Here is a 19,435-nt window from a genome sequence, read left to right as displayed (position 1 = left end):
ATCAATAATTACCCTAATAATCTGTTGAAAGTTATAGTTTCTCACCGCACTTGATTATTCAGAATCATAATGCTACTCTGTCAATAATCTGAGCATATGGTTTCGATTGAGAATAAACTTTTTTGGAAGAGAATGATCTCATGGTAATAATGGGGAGTGTGTATTACATTTTGATTGCGATCAACAAGTAGGCTACGCCGAGTGATTAATGTCATAAAAATGATTTATGATTCTGTATAGACTGAATGCTACTGATCACCAAAAAAACTTGAAGGAATGTTAGTTTTCAATTGGAAATTGAGTAAATTCGCACCAAACTGAAGGTATATTTTCAAAATTTTCCGGACCCCCTTTGGTGGGGGAATACCCCCTACACCCCCCGGTGTCTCCTCAAAGTTAGGTGCTTTCTACTCCAATGTTATGATCCCCCCCCACCGATTTTTTTTTTTTTTTTTGGATACGCCACTGCCCTAATATTGTCAATAACACTTTTTCTCCCTGCACACGAACAAATCATCCACGCAGGGATTATATCCATTATGTTGTTACACTATTATTTTGTGTAAATGAATGTTTATAAATAGAAAACGATTGAATTCTACAATTTCAGTAGGCTACCCAGATTTTGAAATATTTATATAGTGGTATTGACAATATTGGTGTATTTTCTTCATATAATTTCCATACTTCTCTCCATCCATCACTCCGATGCTCCATTATTTTCGTTTTCCTTGAAAGGCGGTTGTTTGGCTGGAATAGATTTCGACAACTTGCACGCTCCTTGGATTCGAAATGGAAATTATGCGATTATTAACGCGGCCTGTGGAAATGGCAAGGCAAGGTCAGGCAGCAAGCGCTGAATGTCGTTTGTCAGTATTCCACAGTCACTGTCAGTTTCTTATGGCTACAGTACCGTTGGTTGCAAGGAGCCATCTACTTGCACTGTGCAGGTGTATGCCTACTGTGTAAGCTTACTGTGTTTGTGTTGTGGTGAAGGGACCGGTCACTGATCAGTTTTCAAGGAAAATGCTCGACCTACTCACTCTGAAAGGGATATCGAAACAGGTGGAAACATTTTTTTACTTATGTACGTGATCAAATATAGTAATTTATTTTTATTCATGTTAATATAATTTAAATATTGGGTAGATTCATTTTATTAGACCTCGTTCTTTATCAAAAATAATAGGTGGGTATATCGATAATCTTACTTTAAAGAATTTAATTGAAGGCAAATGATAGAGTACCTTACAGTACACGTAAATAGTGTACGGGTTATTGAAAAGTTTTTATTTTGTATAGCAGATATACAAAAAAGTATAATAATTATACAATAATAATCAAATATCGGGGCACCGAGCTTCGTTCGTCATTTTTATTTATTGATAAACAGAACACAATTCTTTAAATGATCGTGTTAATATTTTACAGCTGGCTATATGTCAGCTTATGAATTTAGGGGATGAGATATTTTGATTTTTCACAGACGCACTCGCCCACTCACTTTTTTATCATCCACGACGAAAGTCTCAGCTGTTTCAGCCAAGGATGAATTATCCTTTTAATGTCGTTCAGCAAGTTTTCCCAAGGATGAGACCTAGTGCAATCGAATTTTGATATCATAAACCTGCTATGTTCCAAATTTCGTGAAAATCGTTAGAACCGTTTTTGAGATCCGATGGACATAAATAACCAAATATAAAAATATATACAGATGAACAGAAATTGCTCGCTTAATATAATAGGATTGAATAATTATTTAGTTGCAATAGAAGATGACAAACATAATTGAAATAGACATATGAATTTAATTGCAATTAGACCTGTTCTATTGCAATTTGTCCACTGCTAATAGGAATTTTGTTTTATCAATAATTACCCTAATAATCTGTTGAAAAATTATAGTTTCTCACCGCACTTGATTATTCAGAATCATATTATGCTACTCTGCCAATAATCTGAGCATATGGTTTCGATTGAGAATAAACTTTTTTGGAAGAGAATGATCTCATGGTAATAATGGGGAGTGTGTATTACATTTTGATTGCGATCAACAAGTAGGCTACGCCGAGTGATTAATGTCATAAAAATGATTTATGATTCTGTATAGACTGAATGCTACGGATGAAAAATGGAAAATTGAAATTGACTATCTCATCACAGAAAAATTCGAATAACTTCATAAAACTCATGATGAACAGTGAATAATTTTCTATAAACGCGAAAGAAATTCCTATAGTTAAGATTATAAATTATAGTAACTAAAATGTTTAGAGAAAACATTTTTAATTAATAACAATAAAAGCAATAATAGGTATCGTTATTGATGAAACTATTTCCGAAAAAAATAAAGTTAATGTGTGCGTCTTCCATAAAGTATATAGGTCTATACTGAAAGGTGTAGAATTTTTTTTGTTGCGGAGTACCGTGTAGCTTTAATCAGTTACATATGTATTGTAAATCAAGAAGGTATGCCCTCATGAGAAATACTTTCAAAGCAAGTAAGAAATTAGTGTTCAAATACAAAATCATTTTACAATAGTCAATTCAAAGGACAAAATAATACACTCTGGTATTGCACATTTTCAATTGAATTTCATTTGTTTCAAGTTTTTCCTGTTATAATCATGGGATATTCTAGAATGAATTATTTTTAATTTTGAAAATAGAGTTACAGTAATAATTATAATGTGGCTGATATTTTCTTGTTGTATCACTGACAAATAGGCTAAAACTTGGGTAGGTACTATAATTGATTTATCAACTGACAACTGGATAACTCATTGAGGAAATAAGGCTTCAATGAAAAATCATCAGGAGTTTCCTCGAATACGTCTCTTGAACTCTACTTTGATCTGTCTTTCTTCAAATATCATCGTTTTAAATTTATCATAGGCTATCGTTATGAGTTTTCAATATCAGTCGACTAGATCCTCCGACATGGTTAAAATGGACCTGGTATAATCGAACACCTGGTCTAATCGAGACACTCCCGTTAAAATGAACTACAGTTTTATTTTTCAAGAGATGGAATTGTCACAATATTATTGCCACCATGTGATCAATTGAAGCCTTATTACTCTGGTACGGTAGTTTGATCAGTTCAATAAGAAAAAGAATCCATACAAAAAAGGTTTTCAAGAATTTTTCTTCCTTAGCCTTTATTTTTTGTAGGGAGCAAAGAACTTTAATGTCCCACGTGTACTCTGTTATAAAGGTTGATTAATTCGACAAACATATCAAAACAATATCTTTCGCGATTCAAAGTATTATAATGATGAACATTATAGAATAAAACAAACAAATCTACTACTCTATTATATACTCCAATATATTTTTATTGGATACACAGTAAAAGTAATTTGAAAAGAAATCTTACGAACTTGTAAAACTATTTTCAGCTTTTATTACCTACTAATCAAAGTTTGTTTTCGATTTTTTTTCTGTGTTAAAAATAAATTTGATTTGAAATTCATGTAAATGCTAACTAAATTTATCATCTATTTCGAGAATTCATCCCAATAAATTTCCTTGGAAAAGCGCATTGAATAATGATCCTGCAGCCTCCAAGCATCTGAAGGCCTTCATGGCAATTAACATTTGAAATGAACTGTCAACTGTCTATTGTATAACATATTTCTATTGAATAAGTGTCTCTCACATCAATAATAATTACCGGTAATTCTCTATACTAGTTACTCTAGTACTAATTACCGGTAAATCACACAAAAAATATGACTTTCATGGCAATGTAATTCACGATATACTAATGCCTATTTTCGATATCAGTCCAACTAGATTATATAAGTCTGTCAAGGGTACCGGTATTGCTAATTTATCTTCAACAATCAGTGTATATACTGCTTCCACTCGTAGAGTGATTGATTGATTATAATATGCTTTATTGGGGCGGAGTTAGGACTCCTGGTCATCTCTGCCACACAACCCTTTACAAAATAAGAAAAAAAATACATAAAAATACAAAAATAAGATTACATAAGATTCATACCAATAAATAAAAATCTTAATCAAAATACAATTACCTATAATGAAAGAGAAATTAATTATTAAAATTAATTTATTAATACAATTATTGGAAAACAATATTCCAATTTTCACTAGATAAATCCTATAAGAAAACCTATCAGAAATGAAGATTAATCAATTTGCCATTCACTCACACATGCACCCAAAACAACCCTAAAAACAAAGATTTTACAAAGTATAATAATTATCATAAAAGAATATAAGATGAATATCTGTAGTTGCATAAAAAGTAAAAAGGAGCTAAATTCATGTAGATTGATACAATGTAAATAGAACAATAAAAAATAAGGCTTAACCCGACCCAAGCCTAATCAGCGCCACCAGACCCCAGCCAATTCAATACTGCCACGCCAAATACGACTGCCAATACTCTTCACCGTTGGAGGCAACAGATTCCAGATCCGGCAAGCTGATACATGGAATGAATGATTTGTTATACATAGATGTTCTATGGTTTGGAATAACCAATAGTTGGGAGCCCTGCCTAGCCTAGAGAGAGGGAGAGAGAGAGAGAGAGAGAGAGAGATTGATTGAGTACTTTATTTATGTAGATTACAATATATACTGGCTTATACACTTATATAAAATAGCTTACAATACAGCAAAATTGTAGATGAATTTACAAAATATTTTTGTAAAAATTTACAAAGTAAGAAAAAGAATTATTGAGCTGTATATCATCACGACATGGTAATAGCGCTCAATTGCCAAGACCGAGATCCACAATGTTCCAAAAATCTTTCATGTTCTTAGGTCCAAAATTCTTCAATAATTTGCCTGACAATGTAAGATCTTGCCAATCGTACCCTTTGTTCAATAGATTGATCAGAGAGTGGCTATTCGGTCTTCTTCCAGAGGCGGTCGAAGCTATGTTTTTTGTTGTTCAATGAGAGATCACATTTCTCAAATTCTAAAAGTTATTTTACTTACTATTTTTCCTGTTGATAGCCTTCATCTTATTCTTTATTTGTTGTATTACTTCAATTTTTTTGTTTCTCAAAGCCTTACAATTCATTTCCTAGTTCTAATTACTGGATACATTATGTAACGAATTCTATAAACAAATTGATTTTTCTTACTATAAGTTTCTAGGGTTTGCAGCAACTCCTCAATGCGTACAGGGAAGCTTCCCATGCATGAGAGTATTTATTGTCAAGAGAATTGAATGTATATATATATGATATGAAAAAAGCAATTTGTAATAACTATAGATAAAATAGATAATATTGTTATGCATCTACATAAATTGGCGGAGCTTTGGACATATATATCAATGTCCATTTTTCGGAAAGAATATTCGAAGTATCCTTCCCACTAACTCTCTACCAAAACGTTAATCTCATTTATTCAACTAAGGATTTATTTAAAAATGAAAATATTGTAAAAGTTTTATATTATATGAAGATTTAAGAGGAAAAAACAGAGAATTAATAAAGTGAAATAATTATATAAGTAAGATCAAATCATTGATTATAAAATGGAGTAGGCTGAAAGTAGATCAGGGTAATCAACTTTCAGTAATTTACAGCAGTATGCAGTGGATAATTAAAATAACATGAGTTTATATTATATATATATATATATATATATATATATATATATATAATTTATTCTATAACAGAATTATAGGTTTGTATTTGTGGGATGGGTGAGGGATGGTTGTCATGTGATCGTTCTAGTGCTGGACAGCAGTTTCAGTCATTTGTGTCCAAAAGATATTTTTTTAAAGTCAGGATGAAGCTCACTCGGCTCTCGATGGACCTGTGTGTGAGAGAGAGAGAGAGAGAGAAAATTTCTAGACAATAATGTAAGGCTGTACCTTATACTGTACCTTATATATACTGTAAATGTTGAGCCCTTGAGCCCCCTTTCTTGCAAAGATTAGCCCGACACTGTACGTAATATCTGAAAAGAGAATCAGGCTTTATCGCAAAAAACTGCTTAGTAAAGAGTGAACACCAGGATAAGAACTACAATATACTTGAAGTTTTCATGATAAAATCTCAACATACTCTTCAAAATTTGTATTCCTCTTGAAATGGTCCTATAGAACCCACATTTTCTCATGTGATTGGCCTATTTAGAAAACTATATTTAAAAAATCGAATATAATAAAGAAGGATGGAAAATAAGTAGGCTAATATAGATCCTTGAAATGTTCTACTTGCACCTGTATAAAACGTAAAACAAGCTGCATCTACAAAATCTTTGTTCCATGAGTACAGTACTGGTATGTTTTGTTGATTTTTAATCATTAACTTTCCAATACTAAATGTAGAATTGATTCATTTACTGACACTCTCGTTGCCTCTGGCTATTATATAAATGCAAATTCAATAGAGTAGCATTATTTCATGAAGGTACAAAGTAGCTATTTAGCTACTTGTAATAGCTATTTCATAAGTAGGTACTGTAGTAGGAGCTAAGTTAGAAGAAAATATGCATCAATTCGACCCTGGCTTGTTACTAAGCTGAGAATATCATTCGTGAAATTGAATAATATTTACAAGTAGCATTATATATATCATAACCGAATATGGAATTATCAAATCGATTTGGCGAGATGCTGCAATGTAGTTGGGCCTTGATAGATAAAATAGATAAAATTATCATTACTGCTCTGGCCATGAATACAGTTCTCATTCTGCCTCCATTTTTAATTTTTTGACACCCCTCATCCCCATTACCAAGCACGTGTGATATAGATGCATGCTAAATGTTATCAGCTTCAGTAAATTATAAAGAAATATTCAATATTGAAATGAATGGAGAATTTTCAAAATAATTTTCAGCAGTGTTTTCTTTCAATTGGAGAAGATAAGTTACAAAGTACAGTGTAACTTACAGTATAGGGCGTACATATTTTTGAATTTATTTCAAGTAAGTGCGATATTGGGCCTTTTTTGTAATTCAAATGTGATCGATAAAGTCTAGGCCTATATTGTTATTTAGTTGAAGGTCACTAATTTAGTTTGGATAAGCTGGTGTTGTAGATAGGACTTGGAAAACAATGGCTATATGGTAACTTACCAGCTACGGTACCTACTACAGCCCATATATTTCCTCTTATCTGGTGGTTTGAGGCACTTAATACATCCTTGGATATTCAGGATTAGGATTCTCAGCTTCTGCTTAATTTGAATTTATTACCAGAAAATACTTAAACTTGAGTCATCTAAATTATTACCGTATTGTTTTTTAATTTGATCATGGATGAATATTTCAAAATACAATAGAAAAAAGTTCAGTAGTGAATCAATATCTTGATTTTTCATTCATGATAATGAAGAATCCCACTTGAATATGATATGAATCGTCTAAATTCCTCTATATAGGCTATAGGAGTGAAGGACATGTCTCGTTTTCTATGTGTTGAAGTCGACTATTTAGATTTACTGTATCTATATGGGGTGAGATTTTTAATTTAGTAATAATAAACATTATTACCATCATAATTTTATAAAGACATTCATCTCAATCATGAAGCTTCATATTACTTTCATGACTTTCAAGAACTTTAACAGAGAATCACCTAATACCGTACAGGTGCCCACACCCCCCCCCCTTAAAATTGGAGAAAAAATTAGTTTTTTGGGACCCGCTCCCCAAGAATTTGAAGGATGCAGTCTGCGTCCAAGACCTCCCCCCACCCCTGTTGGCACCCATGGGCACCCTGGTATAGGCCTACCTATTGGAAAGAGTATGACAAAACAGACCCATTGGAGGGATGAGATTATAGAGTTTGAGATAGAGTAAGGAGGTTTTATGTTTGAAGAAAATGAAACGAAATAAGAAGAGTATCATAGCTATTTTCCAATTGAATTTTTCTGGGAGTATGAAAACAACGAACTTGGAGAGGTAATTAACTCCGTTGTCCAGCCTTGAGACCATATTTTCGCGTGAATCCGCAAACAAGATTATTTGGTTCCAATTTGACATCTTGTTTTCTCTTACTGTTGGAGATGAAGATGAACAACAAAACTATGTAACACATTGATGAATACCGGTTCTTCTATTAAGAGAACAATCATTATATCGTCGTTAGCAGTGGAAGCACTGATGAATTTTTCTGTTCAAAACAATATCTTGGAATCAATGAGAAACCAAGCTTACTAATGGAATTATATCGTTATTGAGTAGGTAATTTTGCATGCTGCATAAGTTTGAGAGAGAGAAAGATATGTTGATCTATTCACCTCTGTCATTGGTAGAGAGTTAAGAGGAAGGATAATTTCAATATTCTTTCCAAAGAATGGACATTGATATGTCCAAAGCTCCGCCAATTTATGTAGATGCATTACAATATTATCTTGAATAGTTATTCCTAATTGATTTTTTACATCATTGTACAGTTCAATAATTATTTTCTTAGTTTATGTTATGTAAATTCATTTAAAACTTTGCTATATTGTAAGCTATATATTGTAATCTACATAAATAAAGTACTCAATCAATAATTCCTACTTTCTCTGTTTCCCCATTACCCATGCACAAGTCTACTACAAATATCGGCATCACGTTCTAGAATAAATTCAATCTGAAACTCAAGTTAAAGTAGGCTACAGTATAATAATTGCTCGCTGCTCTCAAAAGCGTGGATGACTACTCTACCACCACTCGCCTTCATTGGGCTCGGCTTGTCTTCGCTCCGATGAGCACTCGGCGATAATGAGTCGCGGGCAATTTTCAATTCAATACTCTCTCTCCCTCTTTCTCACTCACACCCTCTACATTCGACTTCCTCAACCCATAACTATATCGATTCTTGAATATTTTATTTCGATTTGCAATCAACATTTGATTGTATGAGGCTCTTCAAAATACTGCTACTGTATTTATATAGTCTTTTACATCCGAAAAAAAGGTTATTTATTAAATTTCAATTCCAATTCTAACAATAAATTTACGATTTCTCCAACAAATTTGGAGAAATTAAATTGAATTTAATCTAAAACGATGGCTGGCCAACAACTATTCAAACTGGAGAAGCTCTTAAGGCCTACTACTACAGTATATCTACAGGTAGGCTATAGCCTACTACCCCAGTCATTTTTCTTAACTTCTTGTTGACAATATTTATTTATTTATACATTGATACATTGGCTACAATGTCATTCTCAACTATGAATGTTTGGGGGAGGAACAACAGGCTTAAAGCCCAAAACTGTTCCTTTCCCAAATTTAGATAGAAATTTTCCAAAAAATAGGTTATGTTAACACTTCACGATTTTTGTCCAATTTAGAGTCCAAAATATGTATAAACTAGGAATTTAGAATTTAGGAAAGTTGAAAACCAAATTAAATAAGAATACTTCACTAAATCATCACTAATAACTGAAAAATACTGTATTATACTTATTAAAAATTTTAAAACGTGAAAAGAAACTCAAACTAGAAACACTTTTGACTGGAATAATAATATTATTTTCTAAATAGAAATAAAAATAAAAATCTCAGTACCCTTTTTTTGAATTATTTTATCACCTAAGATAATTTTTATAGAATAATTATTTTTATTTTAAAAATTGAAAATTTTTTATTTCTATTTATATTACAAGTAGCCCTGTACAGAATAGAGACAATAATATTTTCATTTTTTAATTTGTGAATTTTCAGATAATTGTGGCCTCGGTGGCTTCCCTGGGCTATCTCACAATTGGACTAATCCGTGGATACTCTTCTTCTGCCGTACCATCCATGTCAAAACATGATCCACATCTTGTACCTGATGACTACATCATTTCTTGGATTTGTAAGTGTTCCGTCCTATGATTACCCTTTTCAATCGATAAAATTATTGAAAAATTCATTCTATTCATATAGAATCACTAGTACTTTTTCTATTTTCTTCAATGAAACGAAGGCCCGGACTTAGGGTGAATAGCACCCTGGGCTACTCACAGCTTTGGGCTCTTTTGGGGCCCAGCTTTTGGTGATTTTTTTGAAAATATTTTCTTGAGAAATCCGAGGATACGGAATAGCAAAAGCAATAAGGCCACCAAAGTTCTCTGTGATTCAAGTTAGAAGATAGTAAGTACTGTGATATATTTTATAAATACAGCGTGATTCAAAAAGAATACCACAACTTTGAAAATCTGAATTTAATCAAGGAAACATAATAGAAACTTGGGTTATGAATCAAAATGAAGAGTATTAAAATAAGTTTTTCCCCACTAGAAAACAAGTTCACAAATGTTCAATGTGACCCCCTCCAGACACTCGAGTGATATCAATACGATACTCGAACTCGTTGCACACCCTCAGTAGCATATCGGGCGTAACAGTTTGTATAGCTGCTGTTATTTCTTGCTTGAGCTCCTCAATGTTTGCTGGTAGAGGCGGTCGATACACCTTATCTTTAACGTACCCCTATAGAAAAAAATCGCAGGGGTAAGCTCAGGGGCTTCTTGGAGGCCAGTGATGAAGTGCTCTGTCTCGAGCTGCTTGGCTCGAAATATATCACTCGAGTGTCTGGAGGGGGTCACATTGAACATGTGAACTTTGTGAACTTGTTTTCTAGTGGTGAAAAACTTATTTTAATACTCTTCATTCTGATTAATAACCCAAGTTTCTATTATGTTTCCTTGATTTCAATACAGATTTTCAAAGTTGTGGTATTCTTTTTGAATCACGGTGTATATTTTAATTGAAGTCTTGAGTATTTGAGTGTGCATTGAAATCAATAAAGCTGTCGTTGTCCTGTTCAGAGTTTGCTAGCCGGTTTAATTTCATTTGGTTGCATTTAATATCTGAATTGACGGCATCCCCATCAGGATTACGATCTTACTATTGAAAACTGGACCCGCACTTGTCACTAATCATGTTGAAATTTGTTTCCAGTATTTCAAATTCTAATAAAATTGTATTTTCATAATATATGAGCTCCAGTGAAAAAATTAATTTGAATAAACATTAGTGGCAAATTTGAGTGACAGATTTCTTTCTTATTTTTTTGGGTGAATGTTTTAACAATCTCAGAAAAATTTGTTGGTGTAGTGCAAGTGGTTTTAAGTGAAAAAGCAGAGCAGTGATTGAGTGAAACAATAAAATGATGCTTTATAGTACCTTTATTTAATTTAAGTACATAATATTGTCATTAGCAGTAAGAGATTCTAGTGAGAGCTTCACTGTATTTTATTTTCATCTAGTAGATAAAATTTGCTCATTAGTCTCATGACTAGATAGCAATAGTAAATTTAAAAAAAGAAAAAAGAGTAATATCACGCTCAGAGCACATTAACACCAACGCATTGAGTTCCCCCAGTATTGTCACTTCTCACTCTAGATAGAACGGATAAATAATACTTATGTCAATACTCTGTCAATAGGCTATAAAACGTATTCTAAAATCTCAATTCTGAATCATAATTCAAATATTGATTTTCTCTATAGTGTAATATTACATCTATGCTATGGAAAAAATTTAAAAAAATTGGAAATTTAGTGACTCTAAAATATTTGGCGCCCCCAAATTTTTCGTGCCCAGGGCTATAGCCCAGTCTGCTCATTTATAAAGTGTGGCCTGATGACACGATTTAATTAACTTCAATTGAGAAAATCTTCGTGGAATATATTCTTATTATTATACAGTTATTCAGAATACAGAGTGCAGTTGTTTTATTCAATTGACAGCTTATGGATTAATTCTTTCATTCCATTATTCATCAACCCCATACATTTTTTGAGGAGGTATAGTTCTAAATATTGAAGTAAATATTTTTTTATACCGTAGTCAAATAATTCGGCTGAGTAAATATCAATTGAAAAAACACTAACTGCCTGCTATGAAGCCGCCAGTCTTGCATGCGTTTGAATATTATTTGCGTTAGAATGGAACTTTAATGAAAATTGCTTCCTACAATTATAATAAAGGAGATGAGAAAAAGAAGACTTCTCTGTACCTGTTCTTTATTTTGAAACTATATAATGCGGTCTCATTGAGTCGAAAAGTTAATACAACGGTAATTCTTTAATCGATTTTCAAACTTATTCAATCGAGTGTATTAACGATTGGAATAATCATTTAAGATTGTTTGAACCATTCTATTGTTTCAATATTACAAGAAATATGTCTATTGAAATTTGAACTGATTCATCATTAATTTAGGAAAAACATTGTAGCCTATATAATTGGAAGTTTCCAATTATAGGTACTTGTAAACTCTTGAAAGTGAGGGAAACCTATCAATGACATGAGAACAATATTGTAAATGACAAAGGCAATGAATCTGTGCCGGGCACTGTCTTTAATTCAGGCCTTTTCCCAAGTTATAATAGTAAATTTAATACGCAATAGACTAGAGCCATTATTGTAAGTGAGTTAGCGAAATAAATTATTTTCTCTCTCTATTATGAACGGCCATGACTTCGAGTTTCCCATGATAGATATTTAAAAATTGTGGCTCCGAGTCGTCGAGGAATGTAGATTATGGAATTATCTCTAAAACTTAGCCTTCTTGTCGCGACATAAAATGCGATAAGCTGGAAAACAGCAAGCAATGAAATTATAACAAACTACCGATTTTGCAGTTACTATTTGGTCCAAAGGCTCTAGAAGGCACTCGACGATTGGTCAAATTGATTCTCTTCGCCCAATAGGAGACCTGTTTCTAAATACAGTAGTGGGGCGATTCCCCAGCCGACAGACCAGATTACGTTTCGGAGGACACTTTGCTAGGAGCACTACGAGAGTAAAGATGTAGTCATTATGTTTCGCCCTTTTTGGCAAGTTTATAAGTTTATACAATTAGTTAATGTAGGAACTAGTTTTTTTTATTAAAGTTTAAATTTACTAGTAGTGCCATGTCCTGAAAAGTTTAATTGTGTTTCTTCATCATGTACGAATAATTGTTTCTTCAAATAACCGCTAAGGTACGTAAACTAAGGTTAAAATATAATTTAGGGAATTAATTAAGTGAAACTTCAATCAAAAGATTTTATCAACAAAGCCTGTTATTTTTCAAGTTAATAATATTGATTGAGAATAATCCTTTTGATTTTATTAGTGATGGAAGATACTTATAATTTTTTTCTACAGAAGTATAGAAAGTTTTCAGTTACGTTACATTTGAGTTATTGTTCCTGGAGATATATTATCGTAGAGTATTGCTGAAAGTCAGGAAGATAGCCTTTAAATTGGAATGAAATTTTTAAGATTATGTTCATATTGAGTTTATGACATTTTATAATTTATATTTTTCAGACTTTGTTTTCTTATGTCATTAAGGCTTTCGAATAATTTAGTAAATTTTTAAGATAGAAATCTTAATAGACAAAGAAGAAAGTTTTCTTTTCCATGAAATTAATATTAAAAAATGTTGGCTAGCGCACAAGTTTCCAATAATACTAGTCGAACTACTATATGAAAAATTATATTTGATTTTGCAAACCAAACGAAAAATATCATAAAAGTTAACATCATAATTAATGAAGTATTCATTTTTCTAAAAGCATTATATTAATTTATTACGAGTGTTTTCATAAAGTTGCATTGTAGATTAATGACACTCTGGCAAGTAAATTTGTTTTAAATCTGTTAAATTTTGAGAATGAAATCAGAACGTCAAGATAAAATCTAAATTAAATAACAGAATAAACTCCTGTTTTAGCTTTTGATGAATTGTAGGAAGAGTTAGAAATTAATGCTGTAATACATTTATTTACAGCGGTTCATGTGTGTCCCCAAACCAACTTCTTGTACTACCACCCCTTTGGTTCCGCAACTTTATGTAAAACCGCTTCAAGACACCCGTTCAGACGACAGGTCTAGGGACGTAAGAGGACGTCGCCGTCAAGCCAAATTCCACCGGTAAAAGCTCACCGCCAAAAACAAGGTACTGTAACCCCGACGATAAAGCAACGTACAAACCAACGAAAGTGCAGTGTAGTGAAACAAAGGTTCATTCGAGAATGTCAATAAAAAGTGGGGATTCAAAATTATTATGAAATGGGTTATATGGGTTACTATCGACGAAATTTGGGTTCAACGGGTTTTTTCTTTCTTGAGTAATTTCATGTTGAAATTGATTGGTTATTTTATTACTGATCTTGTTTGGTTTTGTGACGTATTGCTATCTAAACGGGGATAGTAATGCGCCCCCGAATCAGATGAAGAATGTCAACAAAGTAACATGATATTGTTGTTTCTGTTGTTCGATTTTAGCTGCCAATGTTTATTGAAGCTGTTTGTATTTTTCTATTATTTCAAATTGTAGTGTTATTCTATAGTATAAACCTATTAAATCAGGCATGGCAAGATTAATTGAAGTTTTCTTGACTCTAGCCCGTTCACCTGCATGAATTAGGTATAGACTCAGGTATTTTCTTGAAGATAAAAAAGATAATTTTGAATAAAATTTAGAATTTAGAAATAGGCCGACACATCTAGAAACTAGGTATAGACTCAGGTATTTTCTTGAAGATAAAAAAGATAATTTTGAATAAAATTTAGAATTTAGAAATAGGCCGACACATCTAGAAAATACCTGAGTCTATACCTAATTCATGCAGGTGAACGGGCTAGAGTCAAGAAAACTTCAATTAATCTTGCCATGCCTGATTTAATAGGTTTATACTATAGAATAACACTACAATTTGAAATAATAGAAAAATACAAACAGCTTCAATAAACATTGGCAGCTAAAATCGAACAACAGAAACAACAATATCATGTTACTTTGTTGACATTCTTCATCTGATTCGGGGGCGCATTACTATCCCCGTTTAGATAGCAATACGTCACAAAACCAAACAAGATCAGTAATAAAATAACCAATCAATTTCAACATGAAATTACTCAAGAAAGAAAAAACCCGTTGAACCCAAATTTCGTCGATAGTAACCCATATAACCATTTCATAATAATTTTGAATCCCCACTTTTTATTGACATTCTCGAATGAACCTTTGTTTCACTACACTGCACTTTCGTTGGTTTGTACGTTGCTTTATCGTCGGGGTTACAGTACCTTGTTTTTGGCGGTGAGCTTTTACCGGTGGAATTTGGCTTGACGGCGACGTCCTCTTACGTCCCTAGACCTGTCGTCTGAACGGGTGTCTTGAAGCGGTTTTACATAAAGTTGCGGAACCAAAGGGGTGGTAGTACAAGAAGTTGGTTTGGGGACACACATGAACCGCTGTAAATAAATGTATTACAGCATTAATTTCTAACTCTTCCTACAATTCATCAAAAGCTAAAACAGGAGTTTATTCTGTTATTTAATTTAGATTTTATCTTGACGTTCTGATTTCATTCTCAAAATTTAACAGATTTAAAACAAATTTACTTGCCAGAGTGTCATTAATCTACAATGCAACTTTATGAAAACACTCGTAATAAATTAATATAATGCTTTTAGAAAAATGAATACTTCATTAATTATGATGTTAACTTTTATGATATTTTTCGTTTGGTTTGCAAAATCAATATAATTTTTCATATAGTAGTTCGACTAGTATTATTGGAAACTTGTGCGCTAGCCAACATTTTTTAATATTAATTTCATGGAAAAGAAAACTTTCTTCTTTGTCTATTAAGATTTCTATCTTAAAAATTTACTAAATTATTCGAAAGCCTTAATGACATAAGAAAACAAAGTCTGAAAAATATAAATTATAAAATGTCATAAACTCAATATGAACATAATCTTAAAAATTTCATTCCAATTTAAAGGCTATCTTCCTGACTTTCAGCAATACTCTACGATAATATATCTCCGGAACAATAACTCAATGTAACGTAACTGAAAACTTTCTATACTTCTGTAGAAAAAAATTATAAGTATCTTCCATCACTAATAAAATCAAAAGGATTATTCTCAATCAATATTATTAACTTGAAAAATAACAGGCTTTGTTGATAAAATCTTTTGATTGAAGTTTCACTTAATTAATTCCCTAAATTATATTTTAACCTTAGTTTACGTACCTTAGCGGTTATTTGAAGAAACAATTATTCGTACATGATGAAGAAACACAATTAAACTTTTCAGGACATGGCACTACTAGTAAATTTAAACTTTAATAAAAAAAACTAGTTCCTACATTAACTAATTGTATAAACTTATAAACTTGCCCAAAAAGGGCGAAACATAATGACTACATCTTTACTCTCGTAGTGCTCCTAGCAAAGTGTCCTCCGAAACGTAATCTGGTCTGTCGGCTGGGGAATCGCCCCACTACTGTATTTAGAAACAGGTCTCCTATTGGGCGAAGAGAATCAATTTGACCAATCGTCGAGTGCCTTCTAGAGCCTTTGGACCAAATAGTAACTGCAAAATCGGTAGTTTGTTATAATTTCATTGCTTGCTGTTTTCCAGCTTATCGCATTTTATGTCGCGACAAGAAGGCTAAGTTTTAGAGATAATTCCATAATCTACATTCCTCGACGACTCGGAGCCACAATTTTTAAATATCTATCATGGGAAACTCGAAGTCATGGCCGTTCATAATAGAGAGAGAAAATAATTTATTTCGCTAACTCACTTACAATAATGGCTCTAGTCTATTGCGTATTAAATTTACTATTATAACTTGGGAAAAGGCCTGAATTAAAGACAGTGCTCAGCACAAATCGCAGAAATAATACATTCAACCTATCAATTGCCGGAAAATTATTATTTTTATTGAGTGGATCAATTGTGAAATATATTAATGTTTTCCTTAACAATTCCTGATAAAATATGGTTATTTTATTCAAATTTATCTACTTGAAGAAGAGATATTCTTCTTTATCAATCAAAATATTTTTTTTTTGGAGAGAAATGGAACAGGCTCAGTTTATTTTTTTCTGCATGATCATAACTACAGATATTATGTAAATTATGATTATAGTGTTTTGATTAATGAAAAAAAGAGAAAAAAGAGTAATATCACGCTCAGAGCACATTAACACCAACGCATTCAGTTTCCCCTCTATTGGCACTTCTTACTCTAGATAGAACGGATAACTAGTACCTACTTATGTCAATACTGTCAATATAGCACATAAAACGTATTCTAAAATCTCAATTCTGAATTAAAATATTGAAAATTCAAATATTGATTTTTTTCTAGAGTGTAATATTACAGCTAAGCAATGGAAAAATTAAAAAAATTGGAAATTTAGTGCCTTTAAAATATTTGGCGCCCCCAAATTTTTCGTGCCCAGGGCTATAGCCCAGTCTGCCCATTTATAAAGTGGGGCCTGATGACACGATTTAATTAACTTCAACTGAGAAAATCTTCGTGGAATATATTCTTATTATTATATACAGTTATTCAGAATACAGAGTGCAGTTGTTTTATTCAATTGACAGCTCATGGATTAATTCTTCATTCCATTATTCATCAACCCCATACATTTTTTGAGGAGGTATAGTTCTAAATATTGAAGTAAATATTTTTTTATACCGTACTCAAATAATTCGGCTGAGTAAATATCAATTGAAAAAACACTTACTGCCTGCTATGAAGCCGCCAGTCTTGCATGCGTTTGAATATTATTTGCGTTAGAATGGAACTTTAATGAAAATTGCTTCCTACAATTATAATAAAGGAGAAGAGAAAAAGAAGACTTCTCTGTACCTGTTCTTTATTTTGAAACTATATAATGCGGTCTCATTGAGTCGAAAAGTTAATACAACGGTAATTCTTTCATCGATTTTCAAACTTATTCAATCGAGTGTATTAACGATTGGAATAATCAGTTCAGGTTTGAATTTGTATTCCATAATTTATTAATATTTATGTTAATTAAAACAATGAATAGAATATATTTCTATTCCAGAATTTATATAATATTCATCCAGTTCCGTGATAATCTTTCCATCTAATGAAAATTAATTTTTTTCAATCAAAAATATTAGGTATAATTTCTTCAGCATTATTTAGTTCATTGATTATTATTTTTAATCACCTACCGTATTAAATTAGTTTTTTCGAATGTGAGAATATTGATACTGATGGACACGCATAATAATACCATGACTGCAAAACAAAACATTGAAACCAAAGACCTTAAAGCTGCGATAAGACCAAATTTATTAACAAAATGTTAATAACTCAATCATTATAGATTATATTAGATTGAACATAACTTATCATAAACATGATGAACATGTGTGTTTGTCAACTTGCGTTCAATCTAAAACAATCTATAATGATTAAGTTATTAACATTTTGTTAATAACTGGTGTAAACTCAGCTTAAAGATGCATACCTCTTCAAGGTCTTTGATTGAAACTATAGACCTTATACAAATACGTACAGTAATAGACTGGCTTCTCCACACATCTGTGTAATCACTTGTCAGCTGATTTATGATGAATAATTCTATAGTCTGATTTTTACTCTAATATTGGCGTATGAAGGAGGCTCCTTTTTCCTTGTATATTATCCTTGAAATGCAACATTTCCAAAAACCTTGTAAATACGTCGACGCGCAATTTAAAAAGGAACATACCTGTTAAATTTCATGAAAATCTATTACCGCGTTTCGCCGTAAATGCGCAACATTTATAAACATTTAAACATTAAGAGAAATACCAAACCGTCGACTTGAATCTTAGACCTCACTTCGCTCGGTCAATTAAAAAATTGATAATAACTCAATCCATATAGATTCTATTAGATTGAACGAAACTTGACAAACACATATGATCATCATGTGTATGATAAGTTATGTTCAATCTAATAGAATCTATAAGGATTGAGTTATTAACATTTTGTTAATAGCTTTGGTGTAAACCCAGCTTTAGGGTACAGTAGCCTACCTAGTTTTTAAGCTATACCTACCAGAGAAAACTACTACGGTACCGTAATGTAGTTTGAAATAAGTAAACTCTTCATTTGTAGAGCTTTAATCAAATAAAATTGAACATGACTTTCTACTAGTAACGGATCAACAACATTTGATTTTTATGAATGAATCGATGACAACGAAAAACATATGGTTTATCATATCATTCTACCCGGCTAGATTTTCGTGTTATCTTAGGGGGCAAGATGACGGAGCGACACAGTGGACTCTTGTCCATCAGGGCGACGAATGTGAGCATACTCTGGGTTTGCCTCAATCAATTCAACTTCTTCTACTGATGAATCTTGCTTTGAATTTCGGTTCATTTTCTTCAGCCAAACTGGTCCTGGGCTCATTAGCCAAGATGGTAGTGACTGTCCATTTGTTGAGGATCTCATGTGTAGGAACATTCGTTCATGAGGGGTGCAATTTGTTGTAGTACACAAAAGAGATCGAATAGAGTGAAGTGCATCAGGCAACACTTCCTCCCATCGATTTGAATCAAGTCCTCGTGATCTTAGAGCTAGTGTTATTGCTTTCCATATAATTCCATTATATCGCTCTACTTGACCATTCCCTCTCGGATTGTAAGGCGTTGATCTACTAGTTGCTA

The 19,435-nt window shown here is 32.3% G+C and overlaps 1 protein-coding gene across 1 annotated transcript in view; it reads left to right on the top strand.

Annotated features, from left to right (window-relative positions):
* Positions 1–909: 909 nt before the first annotated feature.
* The window catches only part of LOC111044524 (facilitated trehalose transporter Tret1-2 homolog), a 40,682-nt gene continuing 22,156 nt past the window's right edge, over positions 910–19,435 (top strand). Inside the window, exons 1-3 of the mRNA XM_039427073.1 lie at positions 910–1,065; positions 9,664–9,799; positions 11,044–11,074. Coding sequence (XP_039283007.1) covers positions 1,027–1,065; positions 9,664–9,799; positions 11,044–11,074 — 206 coding nt within the window. The 5' untranslated portion in view covers positions 910–1,026. The remainder of the gene's footprint in view (positions 1,066–9,663; positions 9,800–11,043; positions 11,075–19,435) is intronic.

Source organism: Nilaparvata lugens, chromosome 4, assembly GCF_014356525.2.
Source record: "Nilaparvata lugens isolate BPH chromosome 4, ASM1435652v1, whole genome shotgun sequence".
NCBI classification, from domain to species: Eukaryota; Metazoa; Arthropoda; class Insecta; order Hemiptera; family Delphacidae; genus Nilaparvata; species Nilaparvata lugens.
Note: the sequence above shows the minus strand (reverse complement) of the source record. Positions and strands in the feature narration are given on the sequence as shown.